Source organism: Urocitellus parryii, chromosome 5, assembly GCF_045843805.1.
Source record: "Urocitellus parryii isolate mUroPar1 chromosome 5, mUroPar1.hap1, whole genome shotgun sequence".
In the NCBI taxonomy this organism is placed as follows: Eukaryota; Metazoa; Chordata; class Mammalia; order Rodentia; family Sciuridae; genus Urocitellus; species Urocitellus parryii.
This window is the reverse complement of record NC_135535.1, coordinates 135,512,602-135,531,457: the sequence shown is the minus strand read 5'-3', so window position 1 is coordinate 135,531,457 and position 18,856 is coordinate 135,512,602. Positions and strand designations below refer to the sequence as shown.

The 18,856-nt window shown below is 34.9% G+C and overlaps 1 protein-coding gene across 1 annotated transcript in view; it reads left to right on the top strand.

Moving 5' to 3' along the window:
* The window catches only part of LOC144255063 (ankyrin repeat domain-containing protein 62-like), a 183,219-nt gene that overhangs the window by 138,233 nt on the left and 26,130 nt on the right, over nt 1-18,856 (top strand). Inside the window, exons 10-13 of the mRNA XM_077799098.1 lie at nt 4,262-4,335; nt 10,909-11,002; nt 13,127-13,219; nt 15,116-15,186. Coding sequence (XP_077655224.1) covers nt 4,262-4,335; nt 10,909-11,002; nt 13,127-13,219; nt 15,116-15,186 — 332 coding nt within the window. The remainder of the gene's footprint in view (nt 1-4,261; nt 4,336-10,908; nt 11,003-13,126; nt 13,220-15,115; nt 15,187-18,856) is intronic.

The window sequence follows — 18,856 nt, the reverse complement described above, 5'->3', positions numbered from 1 at the left end:
AGTCCTCCTGCAGCGATCCTCTTAGGGCCAAGATTTTATCCTGTGGTCAGACTTTCTCTGCATCAATCAGCATATTGCCATTGGAAAATGAACACTGTCCTACTTGATTTCTGGTTATGGAAATCATAATCTAGTTTTGGCATTCTGACTGCATGTTTTGTGAAACCTACATTCTTGGTTGTGTTTTTGTGTCACATTTGGTTTTTTTAATTAATTTAATTTTTTACACAAATGGAGCACAACTTTTCATTGCTATGGTTGTACATGATGTAGAGTCACATGATACATGGAATCATACCTTTACATGGAGTAATACTGTCTGTTTCATTCCACCATCTTCTCCCCAACACACACCTTCTCCCCTCTCCTTCCTGCCTCTGCTCAACCTAAAGTTCCTCCATTCTTCCCTTTCCTCCCCCTGCTCCCATTATGGAGGAACAACCACTTATCAAAGAGTACATTTACCTTTTGGTTTTGTGGGGTAGGCTTACTTCAGACAGTATGATATTCTCCAACTCCATTCATTTACCTGTAAATGCCATAATTTCATTCTTTAAGGCTGATCTTTAATATTCCATTGTGTATATAAACCAGTTTCTTTCCATCATCTATTGAAGGGCATCTATGTGGGTTCCACAGTTTAGCCATTGTAAATTGAGCTGCTATATATATTGAGATGGCTACATAACTATGGAATGCTGATTTGAAGTCTTTGGGGTATATGCCGAGGAATGGGATAGCTGGGTCAAATGGTGGTTCCATTCCAAGTTTTCTAAGGAATCTTCATATTGCTTTCCAAAGTGCTTCCACTATTTTCCAATCCCACCAGCAATGAATGGTATACGTTTTTTCTCAAATCCTTGCCAGCACTTATTGTTGCTTAAATTCTTGATAATTGCCATTATTACTAGAGTGAGAAGAAAACTTAGTTTAGATTTGCATTTCTTTAATTGCTAGAGATGTTGAACAGTTTTTCATACATTTGTTGAACAATTGTATATCTTCGTCTGTGAAGTCTCTGCTCATTTCCTTAGCCCATTTATTGATTGGGTTGCTTGCTTTTAGGTAGGTGTTAAGTGTTGGTGTTAAGTTTTTGTGTTCTTTATATATCCTGATGATTACTTCTCTATTTGATGTGAATGTACTAAAAATTTGTTCCTTAAATAGGTTCTTTCTTCACCTCATTGATATTTTCTTTTGCTGAGAAGCAGCATTTTAGTTTGAATACTTTCCATTTATTGATTCTTGATTTTATTTCTTGCACTTTAGGAATCAGATCCTAAGCTGACATGATGAAGATTTGAGCCTGCTTTTTCTTCTATTAGGTGCAGAGTCTGGTCTAATTCCTAGTTCCTTGATCCATTTTGAGCTGAGTTTTGTGCAGGGTGAAAGATAGAGGTTTAATTTCATTTTGCTGCATATGGATTTCTAGTTTTCCTAGTACCACTTTTCTACAATGCATGTTATTGGTGCCTTTGTCTAGTAAGAGATAACTCTATTTATGTAGATTTGTGACTGTGTCCTCTATTCTGTTCCATTGATCTACATATCTATTTTGGTGCCAATACCATGTTGTTTTTATTACTATAGCTCTGTAGTATAGTTTAAGTTCTGGTACAGTGATGCCACCTTCTTCACTCTTCTTCCTAAGGTTTGCTTTGGCTATTCTGTGCCTCTTATTTATCCAAATGAATTTCATGGTTGCTTTTTCTATTTCTATGAGGAATATCATTGGTTTAAATTGGAATTGCATTAAATCTATAAAGCGCTTTTGGTAGTTTGGTCATTTTGATAATATTAATCCTGCTTATCCAAGACTTTCGATTTTTATTTCTTTTCTTTTTCCATGTTTGGTGGGAATATTTGAGAAAACTTGGAAAATGCCAATGTTTAGTATCCGTGTTTGAAAAAAAAAAGATATATACAATTACAAAAAAATGATCTTAATCTTGAATGTTCCTACACTTATCCTTACACCACTTGAATTCCCAGAAATTTTTAGGGATTCAGAATTTGATGTTTTTAGACTGTAATATGTTAGAAAAATTCTTACTGAATTGCTGGACATTGGTGCACATTGCAATCTCTTATTCTTGGGGCAAAACAAAAGTTGTCCCTGATTCCATGAGTTAGAGACAAGTTTTTAAAACTGAGAGAACAACTCTCCTTAAAAACCAGTTTTAGTACTAACTTGACACCAAGTTTATGCAGATAATATCATTGAACATTAGTTCAACTTTATGTATCTGTTAAGTCAGTGCCCTTATTCCCTGACTTGATTGGGTTTGTACTTTGAAATCACACCTATTTCATGTTTTTCTCTTTCCTGTACATTATCATCTTGTACTGTTTTTTTATAGAAGAAAATCAATTATTTCCAGGGTATTTCCTAAGAGCTATAAATTTACAGGTACTTACTTGTACCATTGAATTTAGTGTTCTTACTTCCTTTTGTTCTTTTTAATGAAAGGGGTTTGAAATCAGGGCCTTTTGCATGCTAAGAAGATTCCCTACAACGGAGCCTCATCCCTATCCTTGTCTTATTCATTGTTGAGCTTGATAGATCCAAGAATCAGGAAATTATTAACAAAACACCTAAATGAGTGTCCTGGACCTAGGAACATATAAAAGTGAAAACCAACCAAGTAAACACAAGCAACTTACACAGTCCCTGTAATTCACCTCACAAATCATTTGATACTTTTGTAGAGAATTAAGCAGATTCTCATTTACTAGGCAATCACATTTATACCGATATTCATTGAATAAAAACTTATTTTATAATATTGTTTATATTGAATATTTTTTGTGGGAATTTCTTCATTTCAGGCAGGCATCTTCTTAATGTTGCATATTCCCTTGTACTTGTTCATCTCCTTTCATTTATCCAGATGTGCCTGACATTCACTATACACATAGCATTTAGAAAAATCTAGCTCCCATGAAATTATGTTCATGAACCACTAAAGGACATGAATGGGCAAGTATTTCAATGTTACCTCTAGTGCTTTCATAATATGACTTTTGCCCAACTCTCTATCATTAGTCCTTTCCTGTCTTCCCTTCCCTCTGGCCTTACTCCTCACTAATTCCTATATTTTGGGGCAAGCACACACCCCATTTAATACTCATCCTTCTCTCTTGCTACTTCCTGTCTTGCTTGTACCCTTTCCTGCACTCTGGCTGGGCTACCCTCACCTCTTAAGTCTCAGCTCAGGAATACCTCCAGAAAAACCATCCCTGGCACCTTTTATTCATACTAGCACTACCAGGAGCTCAATCAACACTTAGAGGGTCCAGTGAATAGACAGTTTACACCAGATGACCTAAAAGATTGTCCCTTCCAGTTAAGCAGCAAAAGAGATTTACTTGTAAAGAAATCGTTGATGTCTCTAGTGGTGAAATAATAGTAGGGAAGTTGATGAATTGGTAAAGTAGGCTCAAGGAAAGAAGCCCTCATTAATGTCATCATAAGGAATGATAGCCATAATCAAGTAGGATTTCACAGAGCAAACTGAGTCTCAGGGACAGAAAAGGAATACCACCTCAGATATGATTAACAGGGAGTTAACTGATAAAGATGTGAGAAGTTATCAGTAATTTTTGAAGCCATTAATGGTGAAAAGTAGATGATTCATATTCTCTATCAAGAGGTATAGAAGAGTGTATGGCTTGAATTTTATTTTTATGGCACTTTCAAATTTAATTTCTGGGGATTTTTTTCATTTGAGTAGATAAATTTGTGGATTAACATTTGAGATGTTTGTATGCATTAAAGCTGGTGACATGTAGTGTCCCACCAGGTGTTTTGATTAATTTCAGGATGAATAGAAGTATTTCCTAAAGAAATAATCCTAGGTGGTGCTGTGGAGCACACTACATTTATAGTGACTTGGGAGGCTGATGCAGACTGCTGGTAGGTTTCAGGCCAGTAGGGTGCTGGAGACAGACCCTGTCATGAAATAAACTAAAAAGACCTGTGGAATGACCTCCGTGGTAGAGCAGGTGCCAACCAAGACCCTGGGTTGAATCTCTAGCAATACACACACACACACACACACACACACACACAATCACAGACATAAAATCAAATGAGATTTAAGATAATAAAATAAGAATAAAGGAAGTACATATTTAACTAAAGATTATGGTCCATTAAAATTACTAATTGATAAAATAAAAAGATATTACTATTGTTTTATTAGACTATTGCTCTTTCTGTGCCCTCTATATTGTTTAATAACTGTTTACTTTTCTTCAGCAGCACTACATGTGGAAGTAGAATCAGAGAACCACCAGAGAAGGCTTAACGGCCCAGAAAAGAAACAGCCACATGTGTGTAATTATATATGGTTTCATACTGGTTACTATGCTTTAGTAATGTAGAGTAGTTCAAATGCAATTGCCTTTCAGAATTGATTTATATATCTATACATCATAGATTAATTTTAATTTAAAACATTATAAATGGTTATGTATCTTAAAATGTGTTTATTTTCCATAGTAAAATGGCAAAACATTTATCCTTTGAAGTGAGGCCACTTTAAGATTATTGAATGTGCTCCCATTTGTATAATATCTGTAAATGATAAAGGAAAAATTTGGGCTTATGAATAAACAATTGAAATTAGGAACAAATGTCAAGTTGATGGCAGCTTAATTATACTCATTGTGAAAGAGAGTGGTCATTCCCAGTCACTCAAAACTTTTAGTTTAATATAACCAGTGACTAATTGCCATAGTTCAAGAGCTTATTCTGCTTGACTTTGGAGCATATGGAAAGGCAGATAAAAGGATTATAATAAAAACGCTAATGAAAATGAAGGTCATCATGCCTACCAGAATTGAATCTTTGTTATTAGAGTACAAACACCCATTTGCATTCAGTGTAGCAATTGATACATCTCATTAAACACTTTTATCCATCATCTTAAGAGGACAATAGAAAATGAATCTACAGATTCAGTTGTTTGGTAGTAATGAAGATTTGGAAGTGTCTTATCAATGCATTGTTCACTCATGTTGCCTTTTTTTTCTATGCTGAGGTTTGTGCTTATGTACAGATAGATTCCTCTTCCACTGTTATAGATAGGTCTTTTACTGAACCACTTTTTCCATGGGGTAGTCACAGGTTACATCCTGGTCACAGGTTACATCTCAGTGTAAAATCCCCAATTTAGTTTCCATACTCATTGATGTCTTTCTCACAGGAGATAACAACCATCAGTCAGTTTGACAACCTAACATGCAAAACATATATATGCTTAAAACAATTCTTTATTGAAAACAACCTCTTTAAACTACCATCTACAATGAAATGAAGTAAGAATAACAATGTAAAAGTAACTGGCTAAAGAATTTATCATTAGTAATAGTGCAACCATCATTAGCCAGAAATTAGAAGAAGAAAAAAAGCATGGGAGGGCAGGGACAGATAAGAACACATGAGGAACCCATCCAAACTCATTCTATGAAGCTAGTTTAGTATCATTCTGATTCCAAAACTGAACAAAGACACATCAAAGAAAGAAAACTTGGAACCAATATTCTTGGTGAACATAGACACTGAAATTCTTAATAAATACTGGCAAATCACATAAAAAAGTACTTTAAAAAGACAGTGCACAATGATCCAGAGGATTTTATGCAAGGCATGCAAGGCTTTTTTAACATTGGAAGTCAGTAAATGTATTTATCACATAAGTAGACTCACATGAGTATCACAATAAATGCAAAGAAAGTACTCAATAAAGCACAGCATTCACTCAGTTTTAAAATACTAGAAAAGTTAGGTAAATGAGGAGCATCCCTCAGAATTGTATGAGTTATATATATGACAAAACCAAGGCCAATGTCATTTTAAATGAAGACAGCATTCCCTCTAAAAACTGGAACAAGACAGGGCTGCCCTTTCACTGTTTCTATTTAACATATTTCTAGAAAAACTGGCCAGAGTGATTAGGAAAAAGAAAGAAAGGAAAGGGATACAAAATTAAAGGGATACAAAAGAAGAGCTAGAAGTATTTATGATTGCCTATGACATGACATGATCCTGTATTTAGAAGACCCAAAATCACCACTAGAAAATTTCTAGAGTTCAAAAATGAATTCAGCAAAGTAGCAGGTTACAAAATTAACAACCAGAAATCAAATGCATTCCTATATTTCAATGATAAATCAGCTGATAGAGAAATTAAGGAAAATATCTCATTCATATAAGCCTCAAAAAATACATGGGAATCAATCTAACAAAGGAGATGAAAGACCTCCATAATAAAAACTAGAGAACACTAAAGAAAGAAATTGAAGAAGACCTTAGAAGACGGAAAGATCTCACATGTCCTTGAATAGGCACAATTAATATTATCAAAATGGACATACTACCAAAAGCATAGTACAAATGTAGTGCAATTCCTATTAAAATACAATATCACTATTTATAGAAATAGAAGAAGCAGTCATGAAATTTGTTAGGAGAAATAAGAGGCCCAGAATAGCTAAAGCAAACCTGAACAAGAAAAGTGAATCAGGAAGCATCATAACACAGACATTAAATTATATTACAGAGCTACAGTAACAAAAAGAGCATGATATTGGCATCAAAACAGGCATGATGATCAAAGGAATAGAATAGAAGGCACAGAGATAAACACACAAATACAGTAATTTCACACTCGACAAAGGCGCCAAAAATATACACTGAAAAAAAAAAAAACTGCTTCAACCAATGGCACTGGGAAAACTGAAAATGCACAAGTAGAAAAATAAAATGAAACTCTTATCTCTCACACTGCACAAAAGTCAATTCAAGATGTATCAGAAACCTAGGAATTAGACCAGACACTCTTCATAATCTAGAAGAAAAAGTCTGCTTAGGAACGGATTCCTCAACAAGATTCCTAAAGCACAAGAATTAAAAACAAGAATCAATAAAGGGAATGCTATCAAACTAAAAACTTCTTCACAGCAAAGGAAACAATCAAGAATGTGATGAGAGCCTGAAGAATGGGAGAAAACTTTGTCGACCACACCTCAGACACGGCATTAATTTCCCGGATGTATGAAGAATTAAAAAATCTCAACACCAAAAGAACAAATAACACCATCAATAAGTGGGCAAAAGAACTAAACAGATATTATCAAAAGAAGAAATATAAAGGTCAAAAAATATATGAAAAAATGTTCAACATCTCTAGAAATTACAGAAATGCAAAATAAAACTATGCTGAGATTATATCTCCAATCAGAATGGCAACTGTCATGACTATAAGTAACAATGAATGTTGGCAAGTATGTGGGTAAAAGGGAGCATTTGGACATTGTTGGCTACACTTCAAAATAGTGCAACCACTCTGGAACACAGTACAGAGATTCCTCATGAAGTAGCAATTGAGCCACCATTTGACCCAGTTATCTCACTTCTTGTTATATATCCAAAAGACTTAATGTCAGCCTACTACAGTGATGCAACCACATCATTGCTTGTACCAGTACAATGCACAATAGCTAAGCTATGGAACCAACCTAGATGCTAATCAATTGATGAATGGATAAAGAAGTTGTGAGATATATCAATATATATGTATTTATATAACATATATATTATATATATATATATATGTGACTTTATGATATTTGCTGGTAAAGGGATAGATCTGGAGACTGTCGTGTTAAGTGAAATAAGCCAATGCCCAAATACCAAAGGTTGAATGCTCTCTCTGATATGTGAAAAGCAAGAATAGAAGTTCAATGGATTGGAAATGGGGAATGAAGGGAAGGAAGGTGGGTAGAAATAGGAAAGACAGTGGAATTAGTCTGACATAGTTTTCCTATGTACATATGAATACACTACAATGAATCTCACTATCATGTACATCCACAAGACTGGGATCCTAATTAGAATAAGATATTTCATGCTTATATCAGTATATCAAAATAGATTCTACTGTAATGTATAACTAAAAAGAGCAAATAAAAATTTCAAAAAAAAAACTGAGGAGAAAAGGAAATAAAGAAGAGAAAGGATAGGAGTACATGTGAAAATGAGTACAAAGCTACAAATACCAAAGAGATAATGCAAATATTACCTAAACTTAGAAATGTGACACATAATGTATAAAAACTGTATCAAAATGTTACAGAAAGCAAGATCAAAAACCATAAAAGTTTAACATTGCTCCTTACTGATGTAATTAAGATACAAACACATTCTTCTGAGTCTTGTAATTTTATAATCCACCATTGGAAGGAGATTTCATGGGAGTGATTGCATGTCAATATGTTCCTTTCTATCACCGGACTGAATAGGTTAACCCTGGTAGTAAATCAGTGTAGGCTGAGCTCCTCTCTTCCTTTCCCTATAGGGCTTACTAAGGAAAAGTTGCCAGTCACAATAGTAATTTCACCTTCCTTTTTAAAAATTGCTATTTTTTATGTACGTATTTATACCTCAGTTGGAGGCATTGCTCTTGTAGGAGCTGGGTGCTCAAACGTTTTGCCTAAGGAGGCTGTGGACCATTCAGTACTACAGACCATTAGTCTTCCAGATTCTGCCTCACTGTTCCTGGACCCTTCTCCCTCAGGATCCAATATACAGTTACTTTTATCCCTGCCATGAAGTTCAAACCACATATTAGAAATGGGCATTGATTTCCTTGACCTCCAATCTACAGACTGGCCATCAAATGGATTGTATTTCCTACCAACCAGAGTTTTCAACATTTCTGTACAACACTCTCTTTTCTTGGCTCAAACTAATTTTCAGAGTGGGAGCCCACCAACCCAGTTAAGAGAGATGACCACTGTGTTGGAAGATTTTTCCCCTGCACAAAGTGTCAGCCATGAACCTTTTCCCATTGTGACTACCCCTGAAAGGTCTCTCTGAATCTGTAGGGAGGTGACTAGACCCCCTTTCTTGGTGGAGGTGGCCACACTTCTCCTAATGTCTCAGAATATGGTGGAGTGTCCACATCTGGTAGATCTGGTCTCTAGTGGGGATTGCACTCACCAACATTTTTGGAGAGCTTGTTTGGACATTCTAGCAGGGGAGCAAGCTATCTATGTTGGAAGAATGGTTTTCCTACAAATGTTTAAGGTTGCTCTTAGATCAAATTGGCACCCTTAGGAAGGACACAGAATGAGCACTTAGGAAGAAAATATGACACAGCCTAGCAAGACAGATCAGGTGAATCAACACTAGGGATCCATGAGGTGGCAGATTTTGCACACAGAAGACTCTCACATCCAAGCCCAGGGTTTGTAGTAGATACAAACTTGATACTCACAGAGCTTGAACAGCATTTAAGTGAAAGTGCCCTGGGTTTTTGTCCCTTATGAAAACCACTTGACTGCTTCTCCAGCTGCCCAGAGTTCTCAACAGATCTGTGTCTCAATTTCTCTATGGGGCATGATCTGACATGATCTTGAGGTAGGTCTCTGCTCATCCAGTGAATTAGTGTATTAGTTTAATCTTGGAACTATAATTATTAATAATTAGGGGGGTTTCTGATCTACTATTCAGAAGGTGTAGACAAAGGAGCCCTGGTGAGGATGTTTCCCTGTCCAAGCATTAGAATCTGTCAGGAAGAACCTGAAGAGCCCCAAATTTCTAGTGCCAGCTTGTGCAGAATCCAAGTCAGCCTTTGCCTTGACTGTTCATTTGGCCTATAGTAGATTAAATTTTGTTGAGATTGATGGGTTTCTCACATTTAGAGGAGTTTCCCCTTTCTAACATCACTCTGTCCTATGCACTCCTGGGATGTTTTCTTTTTATGAGTTCTGTTATTATTCTAAAGTTGTGACCCAGTGCTTACCCACAGATGCCCATCCATGTCCTTGTGCATTTACACAAGTGTTGATTAAATTCCACTGAGATAGCTTTCAGGAGGTACTGAATGTTTCTACACTGCCTGTTTTCTACATGAGTATATATTTTTAATATTATTTCTTAATAAATGTTTTTGTAGTTGTAGATGGACAACATAACTTTATGTTATTTGTTTATTTTTATGTGGTGCTGAGGATCAAACCCAGTGCCTCACCTGTGGTAGGTAAATGCTTCACCATTGCGCTACATACAGCCCCAGCCCTGATGTTCTTTCTTAAATGAAAAAAAAATGTACCCACTGTACCTAAAAGATAAGTACTGTTATCTAAGTAAACAAAAATTCTTCTCAGTAGTTTATCCATCTCTTTGATTACTTTCTGTTTTTTTAAAAAATAAAATAAAATGTTTTTTTTTTTTAATTCTTGATGAACCTTTATTTATTTTTCTGTGGTGCTGACAATGGAACCCAGCGCCTCACACATGCTAGGCAAGCACTCCACCACTAAGCCATGACCCCAGGCCTCAACTACTTTCATTGCAATAAAAAATTTTGCAAAAAATATTTAAATTTTCCTAAGCCTTTTTTAACCTAAGTGAAGCAGCTGTGACATATTCTAATTTTAGTCCCACATGACATCCTCCAAAGTCTTGTCAGTTATCTTATTTTAGCACTAAAATAGTCTGTCATTGTAGTATTTTAAATGTTGAATGTTTATATAAAAAGTGTATCTATAAAATTATGGTAAACTATGTAGTTTTTAAAAGTTATTGGTGGGGAATGTAAAGTAGCTAGGCATACTGAAGTTGGTTCTTTGTTGAAACATGACACTGGTTTCTACTTTCTCTAAATATGTTTTCTGTGTTTCCTTCCATGCTCAGTGTTCAGAGCCAGTAGCCATAGGAAGACAAAAGTTAGGCTTCATCTTGAGTGCTTATATGAAGTTCCTTTCTTGAAAAGTTTTGGTTTTCAATAAATAATTGTTTTTAATTTTCATTGATTCCCAAAATGGTAATTTAGATGTCTTCAGAGTATGTGAATAGGAAATCTTTATGCAACTCACTATTGACATTCATTCCACCAGAATATTTGTGAGAGTCCTTCACTGAGCTATGTTGGACATCTATCTGCGCCTTCAGATCAAAGAGAAAAGCGTACAGTAAGTGGTCATATAAAAGGTAAGAACTATGCAGTATAACAATTTAGTTCCAAGTTCTTTGAACTAAATGTTTGCTTAAGACATGAGCACTGGCATGTTTTAATAACTGACAAAAGTGACTATTAAATAGTAAGGAAGAAGAGAAGTGAAATGATACTAAGTGGTATAACTTATTACTTTTCAACTACAGGTTAAGTTGGGAATGTCACTAAAGGAAATTAATTATTAGTTCCTTTTCCAGACATGCTAATCCCAGAGGAAAGTTGGTAAATAATAAAAAGAAAGAAGAGGAAATGGAGACTAAGAAAGGCAGAAGATAGAGGGAATAAATGAAGGAAAAATGAGCAGTCTGATACAATTGAATTCATTACTACTTTAGAAAGAGCATGAGCAGCATATTAAATGTGGGAAGAATTTGTGAGCTTCTAGAACCAAAACTTGTCCAAGAAGTAGAACAAAATTTTCCCATTCCTCCCATCTCCCTCACTGTTGGAAAAGCATTAGGGATTGAAATACCTGAACACACAAAGCTGTTTAATTTACCACATATAACAGCTATTTGCATCTATAGTTAGGTGTCATTTTAAAGTGTTGCTATTTCCTAGGACAGGATCATATAGTCCAGTACTAGATAATGGAGAAGAAATTGTAAGATTATTTATGGAAAGACAAGAAAATCACAACCTGATAAAATGTTCATTAGACAGTTTGTGACTTCTTATACAGTTTCAACTTGGGGGGTGTGATAGGGAGGAACATGAGGCTAGATTTCACACACACAAAAAAAAGAGAGAAGTTAGAGGAAGTGAAGGCAGATTCAGTACAGACCAGAGATTCTCAATCTTTAATGAATCATCTCTGTGTGTGTGGGGGGCATGTTAAAATTGCACATTGTGAATAATTAGGATGGTGGTTCTACATTTTGAATACATTGTAAGGTGATTGCAGTAGTTCTGGTTTCCAGATCTCATTCTAATTAGCCCCAGTGTACCTTTAAAGAAATCTGGAAGAAGGGCCTTGGAATAATAGTTGAAGATACAGTAAGATCAAGGCAGAAAAAAAGCTTGCTTTTATATCTATGCATGTTCCTTGTCAAGAGGAAGGGGGGAAAGATGCAGTAGTAGAAGTTATAAGCCTCAGATGCTATTGCTAAATGAACAGGGAGGAAGAAAGTAATGGGAATAATCCAAAGAATGTAAAATGGAAAGTATCAAAACAACCAGTCTAGAGATTGTTTTTTTAAAAGCAGAATGGCAGCATAAATAAGGAAGGAAAGAAAAAATGTAAGCTAATTAACTTGGAACTTAATGATGAGGAAATTTGATAAAATTTAATTCATGTGGCTTCAGTATATTTCTTCCCTTTTAATCCAAATATTAGGTTATGGCTGCTACAGACATTATTGGAAGCAGGAGGAATTGTTGGGATTGGAGTAACAGGGACATATATTTCATTGATATTAGCTACTCATATGAGACTTATGTTGTCATAAGAGCATTGACTGTTTTTGAAATGATAGCTAATTGTTCCCCTAGTATTTTTTACCTCCTTTTTTATTGGGGCTTGGGATGGAACCCCTGCCATTGGTCTTGATAGGAATGAACACTGTTACTGAGCTACATCCCATCCTTGGTAATATAACCTACTTTTTTCTTATAACTTTTAGTTGTGATTGACAAAATATACCTTTTTCTTTCTTTCTTTCTTTCTTTCTTTCTTTCTTTCTTTCTTTCTTTCTCTCTCTCTCTCTCTCTCTCTCTCTCTCTCTTTCTTTCTTTCTTTCTTTCTTTCTTTCTTTCTTTCCTTATTATTAGGTGCTAAGGATCAAATTCAGTGGCTCACATGTGCTAGGCAACTACTCTACCACTGAGCTACAACCCCAGCCCTATAACCTAATTTTTAATGAGATAGTCATTTTACTAAAATCTTTTAAAGACTGAGAAGATACACCACACCAGAGTAATGCTGGAAACAAAATAAATTAGAGAGTTTATTCCTTGAATACCAAAATTATTACTTTGAATATCAATCATGCTGATTTTGAAATATAAAGGGTATTGATATCTAATTCTGACTGTATTTACTGCTTTCTTTTTGATTATCATATTCTAAAATTGTAAGATTACTATATATAATTTCTTAGGTGAAGTTCCTACATCTTCTTACATGAGTGCATCAAGTGGCCTGAAAATTTACATTTATATAAGAAATGTAAATGCATCAGGATCCCGTGAGGGTATGTAAAATCAAGAATATTTTTTTAGTGAACAGTTTTTCTCAAAGCAAATAGCTAAACTGATCAATTGAGCAAATTTTCTTTAATGAGAAGTGTATATTCATTCCATCAGGCTTTTAGCATACTTTGTACTTCTTAAATTGCAGGACAGTTTGAGGAATATGTTCCATACCTGTAATATAAATGTATAAAAGTAAACAAATACAAAGTGAAAAAAAGCAACTTAGTCCATGTTATTCGTTTCACATATCATTTGGTATCTTTTTATAGACTGAGCAGAGTCTCATTTACCAGGGAATCAGATTTATACATGAATTCATTCAATTAAAATGAATTTTACAAAGGACACACAAAATATTTTTATAAGAATTCCTTCATTTCAGGCATGCATCATCTGAATTTTGCACTATTCCCTCAGGCTTGTTCATCTTCTTTCATTTATCCAAATGCCCCTGACATTCGCTGTATGCATAGCATTTAGAGAAATGTGTTTATGTAATCTTCTTTCCCTTGCAGTTATGCCCTTGCACCATTCCTTAAACAACATTAATGGGCAAGTGTCAGAAAGTTATCACTAATGCTGTTGTAATATGACTTTTGCCTAACTCTGTCTTTAACCCTTTCCCCTATCTACACTTTCCTCTGGCATTACTATTCACCAGTAACCTATATTTTTAAACAAGCACACAACCTGTTTAATACTTGAATGCCTCTCCTGCTATTGCTTGTCATGCTCTCACACTTTCCTGCACTCTGGCAGGCTACCCTCACCCTGTAAGTCTCAGCTCAGGTATTATCTCTAGAAAAGCCATCCCAGACACCTTTTAGTCACCCTAGCATTTATAAGGAATTCAATAAGCAATTCAATAAAGAAATAAAGACTGTTTATTCATACCAGGTGACACAAAAGATTGTCCCCACAAGTCTAGGTTCAAATAGGATTGACATGTAAATAAATAATTTTTTTCTTCAGATGGTAAAGTTATGGTAGAAAAATCAATAAAGAAAAACCAATTACCCCAAGGAAAGAAATAACAGTTTTTTTGTGCAAAATTCATAATAATAGAAGAATTTACTTAGCAGACTGACTCTAAAATTTAGAAAAGTAGTTTGTCAGAAAAGTCCACAAAACTATTTCAGAAATAAGGAAGAGGGTGTTTACAAATGAAAGTATAGAAAGTATCAGTAATTTTTGAAAGTATCAATGATGAAAAGTTGAAAGTTGTTAATAAGTTACTCTTATGAGATGTGAGTTAGAAAACAGAGAACAGTGTAAACGTCTATGTTTCTTTGGTATTTTTATATTTTGTCTCTCAGTATTTGATCATTTCTATTGAATGGGTGCATTTGTGGATGAGTCTTTGAAACCACTGTATGCATGGAACCTGGTGACCTCTAGAGCCTGTCCAAGTGATTTCTTTTAGATAAGTAGAATTATTTCCTGGAAAAATCCATATTTGCTTAGTGACTTGGAGCTCACCTGTAATCTCAGCTACTCAGCAGGCTGAGGTAGGAAAATGGAAGGTTTGAGGCCAGCCTACACACTGTGGAAAGACAATGTCTCAAAATAAAATTAAAAGGCATGGGATGGAACTCAGTGGTAGAGTACTTGCGAAGCATGTACAAGGCCCTGGGTTCTACCCTGTAGCACATAGGCACACACACATATCAGTGAAAACTAAACCAAATGAGATGAACTGCAACAAAATAAAATAAGATAAAAAGAAGTAGATATTCAGATAAAGATTAAGCTTCATTTGAATTATTTATTGGGAAAATAAATATAAATTTTTATTATGACGATAATGATGATGATGGTTGGCTTCTTTAATTCCAATTTGATAGAGTATTACATCTTTTTATTTAGTATTTATTTACCAGTATATTTTTCAACAGCACCACATTTAGAAATTACATCAAATGAAGAGCAAAATATACTTGAAGGATCTGAAAGTAACCAGTTACTGGTATGTAAAACATGTACATTTAAATTCCTGCTCTCATATTGTTTTCTTTGCTTAGTAATTAGTATATGCCAAATGCAATTACCATTCAGAATATTCTTTCAGAATCAATAGATAATATTTTAATATTGATTTTCAAAGTCTTTTAACTTATGATTAATCTTAAAATATGTCTGGTAACGTAGCAACTTATACCTAAATTTTATCCTTAGAAAAGAGGTCAATTTGTCAGAATATTGCATATAGGAAAACATTCTTGACTCTCTGAGTCCGGCTTATTTCATTGAGCATGATATTCTGCAATTCCATCCATTTACCAGCAAATGCCATCATGTCATTATTGCTTACGACTGAGTAAAACTCCATTGTGTACATGTGCCACATTATTTTTCTTTATCCATTCATCTGTTAACAAGCACATGGGCGGGGTTCATATTTGGCTACTGAAAATTGTGCTGCTGTAAATTGTGCTGCTATACAACTATAGTATGTTGACTTTTGTTCTTTTGGATAATTATTGAGGCATGGGATAGCTGGGTCATAGGGTATTGCATTCCTAGTCTCTTGAGGAATCTCCATATTGTTTTCCAGAGTGTTTGTGTTAATTTGAAGTTCCACTAACATTTATTATGGTTTGTATTCTTGATCATTTCTAGGGTTGTTGAACATCTTTTCATATCCTTGTTGGCCATTTGCATTTCTTTTTTGAGAATTATAAATTTAGTTATTTTTCCCATTTATTACTTGTTTTTGCTTTACATAAGCTTTGTAATTTGATGCTGTCCCAATTAATTGATTATTAATTTCATTCCTTGCCCTTTAGGAGTCTTGTTAAGGAAGTTGTTGCCTCTACCAATTTGTTGGAGTGTTGAGCCTATGATTTCTTCTAGCAGGTGCAAAATTTCTAGTATAATTCCTAGGTCTTTGATCCACTTTGAATTGAACCATGTGCATTGTGAAGATATGGATCTAGTTGCATTCTTCTTTATTTGGTGTGTAGTTTTCCCAGTGTTCAGAGCAAATGCTCTGAGGTTTTCCTCCATTCAGTATGACATTGGCTTTGGATTTTCATATTGGCCTTTACAATGTTGAGGTTGTTCCTTTTATCCTAAGTTTCTCCAGTGTTTTAAGGTGAATGGGACTTCTCTCTCTTTGATTAGTTTGGTTAAGGGTTTATCACTCTTGTTCATCTTTTTTAAGAATCAACTTTGTTGCATTTATCCTTTGTATTGCTTTTTAACTCTCAATTGCATGAATTTAAGCTCTGATCTTAATTATTACCTATCTTCTACTGATTTTGGAATTATAGTGTTCTTTTTGATGGTATTAAAATATAATGTTAGATTTTTTTTTGTTTGGTATTTTTCTTTTATTTTAATGTATAAATGCTATAAATTTCCCACTAGGACTGCCTTCATACAGTCCTAGAGGTCTTGGTATTGTTCTATTCTCATTTGTTTTTAATAATTTAATTTCTTCCCCAATTTCTTCTTTGGCCAGTTCCTGATAGAAAAGTGTATTACTTCATTTCAAGGTGTTAAAATGGCCTCTAATTTTTATCTGGTTCTTAACTCCTAATTTCATTCCATCATTATCTGATAGAATGCAAGGAATTACCTCTTTTTGTATTTGCTAAGACTTTCTTTGTGCTCCCAAATATTATCTGTTTTAGAGAAAGTTTCATGTGCCTTTGAGGGTAAAATGAATTCACTTCAATAGATGAAATATTCTATAGATGTCTGTTAATTTATTTCATTAATTCTACTTTTTACTCTTGGTTTATGTTTGGATGACCTATCAAATAATGACATGGTTTGTTGAAATCACCCAGTATTACTGTATTGAGTTCTATTCGATTCTTTAGAATATTGAGAAAGGCTTGCTTTTTGTTCATCAGTACACCAATGTTTGGGGCACAAAGACAATCGTTTCATCTTGTTGTTGGTTGATTCCCTTAATAAGTATGAAATAACCCAGTTTGTCTTTTCTGATTAATTCTGGCTTGATGCCTACTTTGATAGGAGAGTAGCTACCTATAGGCCAGGTAGAAAATTATAGTCTCATTCTGTCTGGTAGCTCTTACTTCACTGCTTCCTTTCTGGACTTTGTAGGGGTGGAGGGCTGTGCCTGCTCTGCCATCTTCAGTCTCTAAAGGACTTAGAATTCTTTGATTTCCACAGGAAAATTCCTGTGGCCCAGATGAAGGAAGAAGGGTGATGAGAAAGTCAAGAGTTACTCAGGAACAGCACCTTAGTAGGGAGAGTTCAGGGAGGGTATTTGAACCCTGAGGAGGGTGGCTCAGGGTCAGAGCTGGGTGTGTGAGGAGGGGCTGCCCAGCTGTGCTGGTAGGAGGGCCCCAACTCACTTTGACAGGCCCTTGTGTGTCCCTGCCATCCAGTGGAGACCACCTGTTTTTGCTCCTCAGGTCCTTCACATCCACACACTGTCTTGCTTGGTGCGTATTGATATTGGCTCTTAAAATGTGTTAACTCCAGAGGAAGAATCAATTTAAAGGAAAACACTCTCTAATTTGAGAAGTTATGTACTTAATTTGAGGAAAAAGTTGCTTCTGGAGTGTCTATCCCTGTAGTAATGCAGAAATGTCTTAAACACAAAGAACCCAGTCTTCAAAATTCTCTCCTTCTCATATATGCTCTGGGTCCCTAAAACATTCTCACCAGTCATTTGCTAAGATGCATCGAAGTGAAAATAAATTAAAGCCTGAACATAACAAACTAGAAACTGAACATTCTTCTAACACTGAGGAGAATTTTTATAATAATACAGAAAATTAAAAACTAGAAGTTGTTATAGTTACAATGAGAGAAGACCAAGGATTTGATCTACAAATAAAAGTAACTATGAACATAAGTACTCCTAGTTGGAATTTAAATGCTGGACCCATGCTTAGGGTCTAGTAAGTCAAAAGCCATCTTGATTCACATCTTACCTAATCCCAAGAAGTGAATCAAATTACTCAAATAAAAAGGCACAGTATTTATACTGTTAATGACACTTGTAAGAAAACAAAATCAAATCAAATTTTGTCCCAGAATCCATCATGTGATGCAGTGCTATAGCTGTAAGAGCATGGGAACTGAATTAGAAAAGGTGAGTTTCTCTCTACCACTTAGTGATAGAATAATAAAAGGATAAGATGTATAGGTGAACACTTACTGCAAAACAAGGGAAGGTTTAGGAATGAGATAGGCATGTCTCAGGTAGAGGTCTTGACATTAGAGAAAGAAAATGTTCACCTTCAAAATGGGAGAGCTATTCTCTTGTTACTACTCTTGATTTTTCTCAGTATCAATTGTATTCTGATTTCCTGCTTTGAAAAAGCTCATGTATTAAATGATATTATCTGAATAAGAAATTCTGTCTAGAAATTTATGCTTTCTTCTCTCTCCATAAAGAGAATTTCAGGAAAACATTCTCATGATCTTTCTTTCTCATCATCTTAAGTCAATCAATCTTACAAGTTGCCTGTGAACTGGGAAAGTAATTTAGTCCTATACCATATGACCTTCTCAACCAAGATAAGCATAAAGAAGTTGCTGACAGAATGTAATAAGCTTGAGGTGTTTTTTTTTTTCTCCCTCTTGGTGTAAGATTAATTCACATTTATTTACACATAGATACACATACAAACACACAACACACACACACAAAG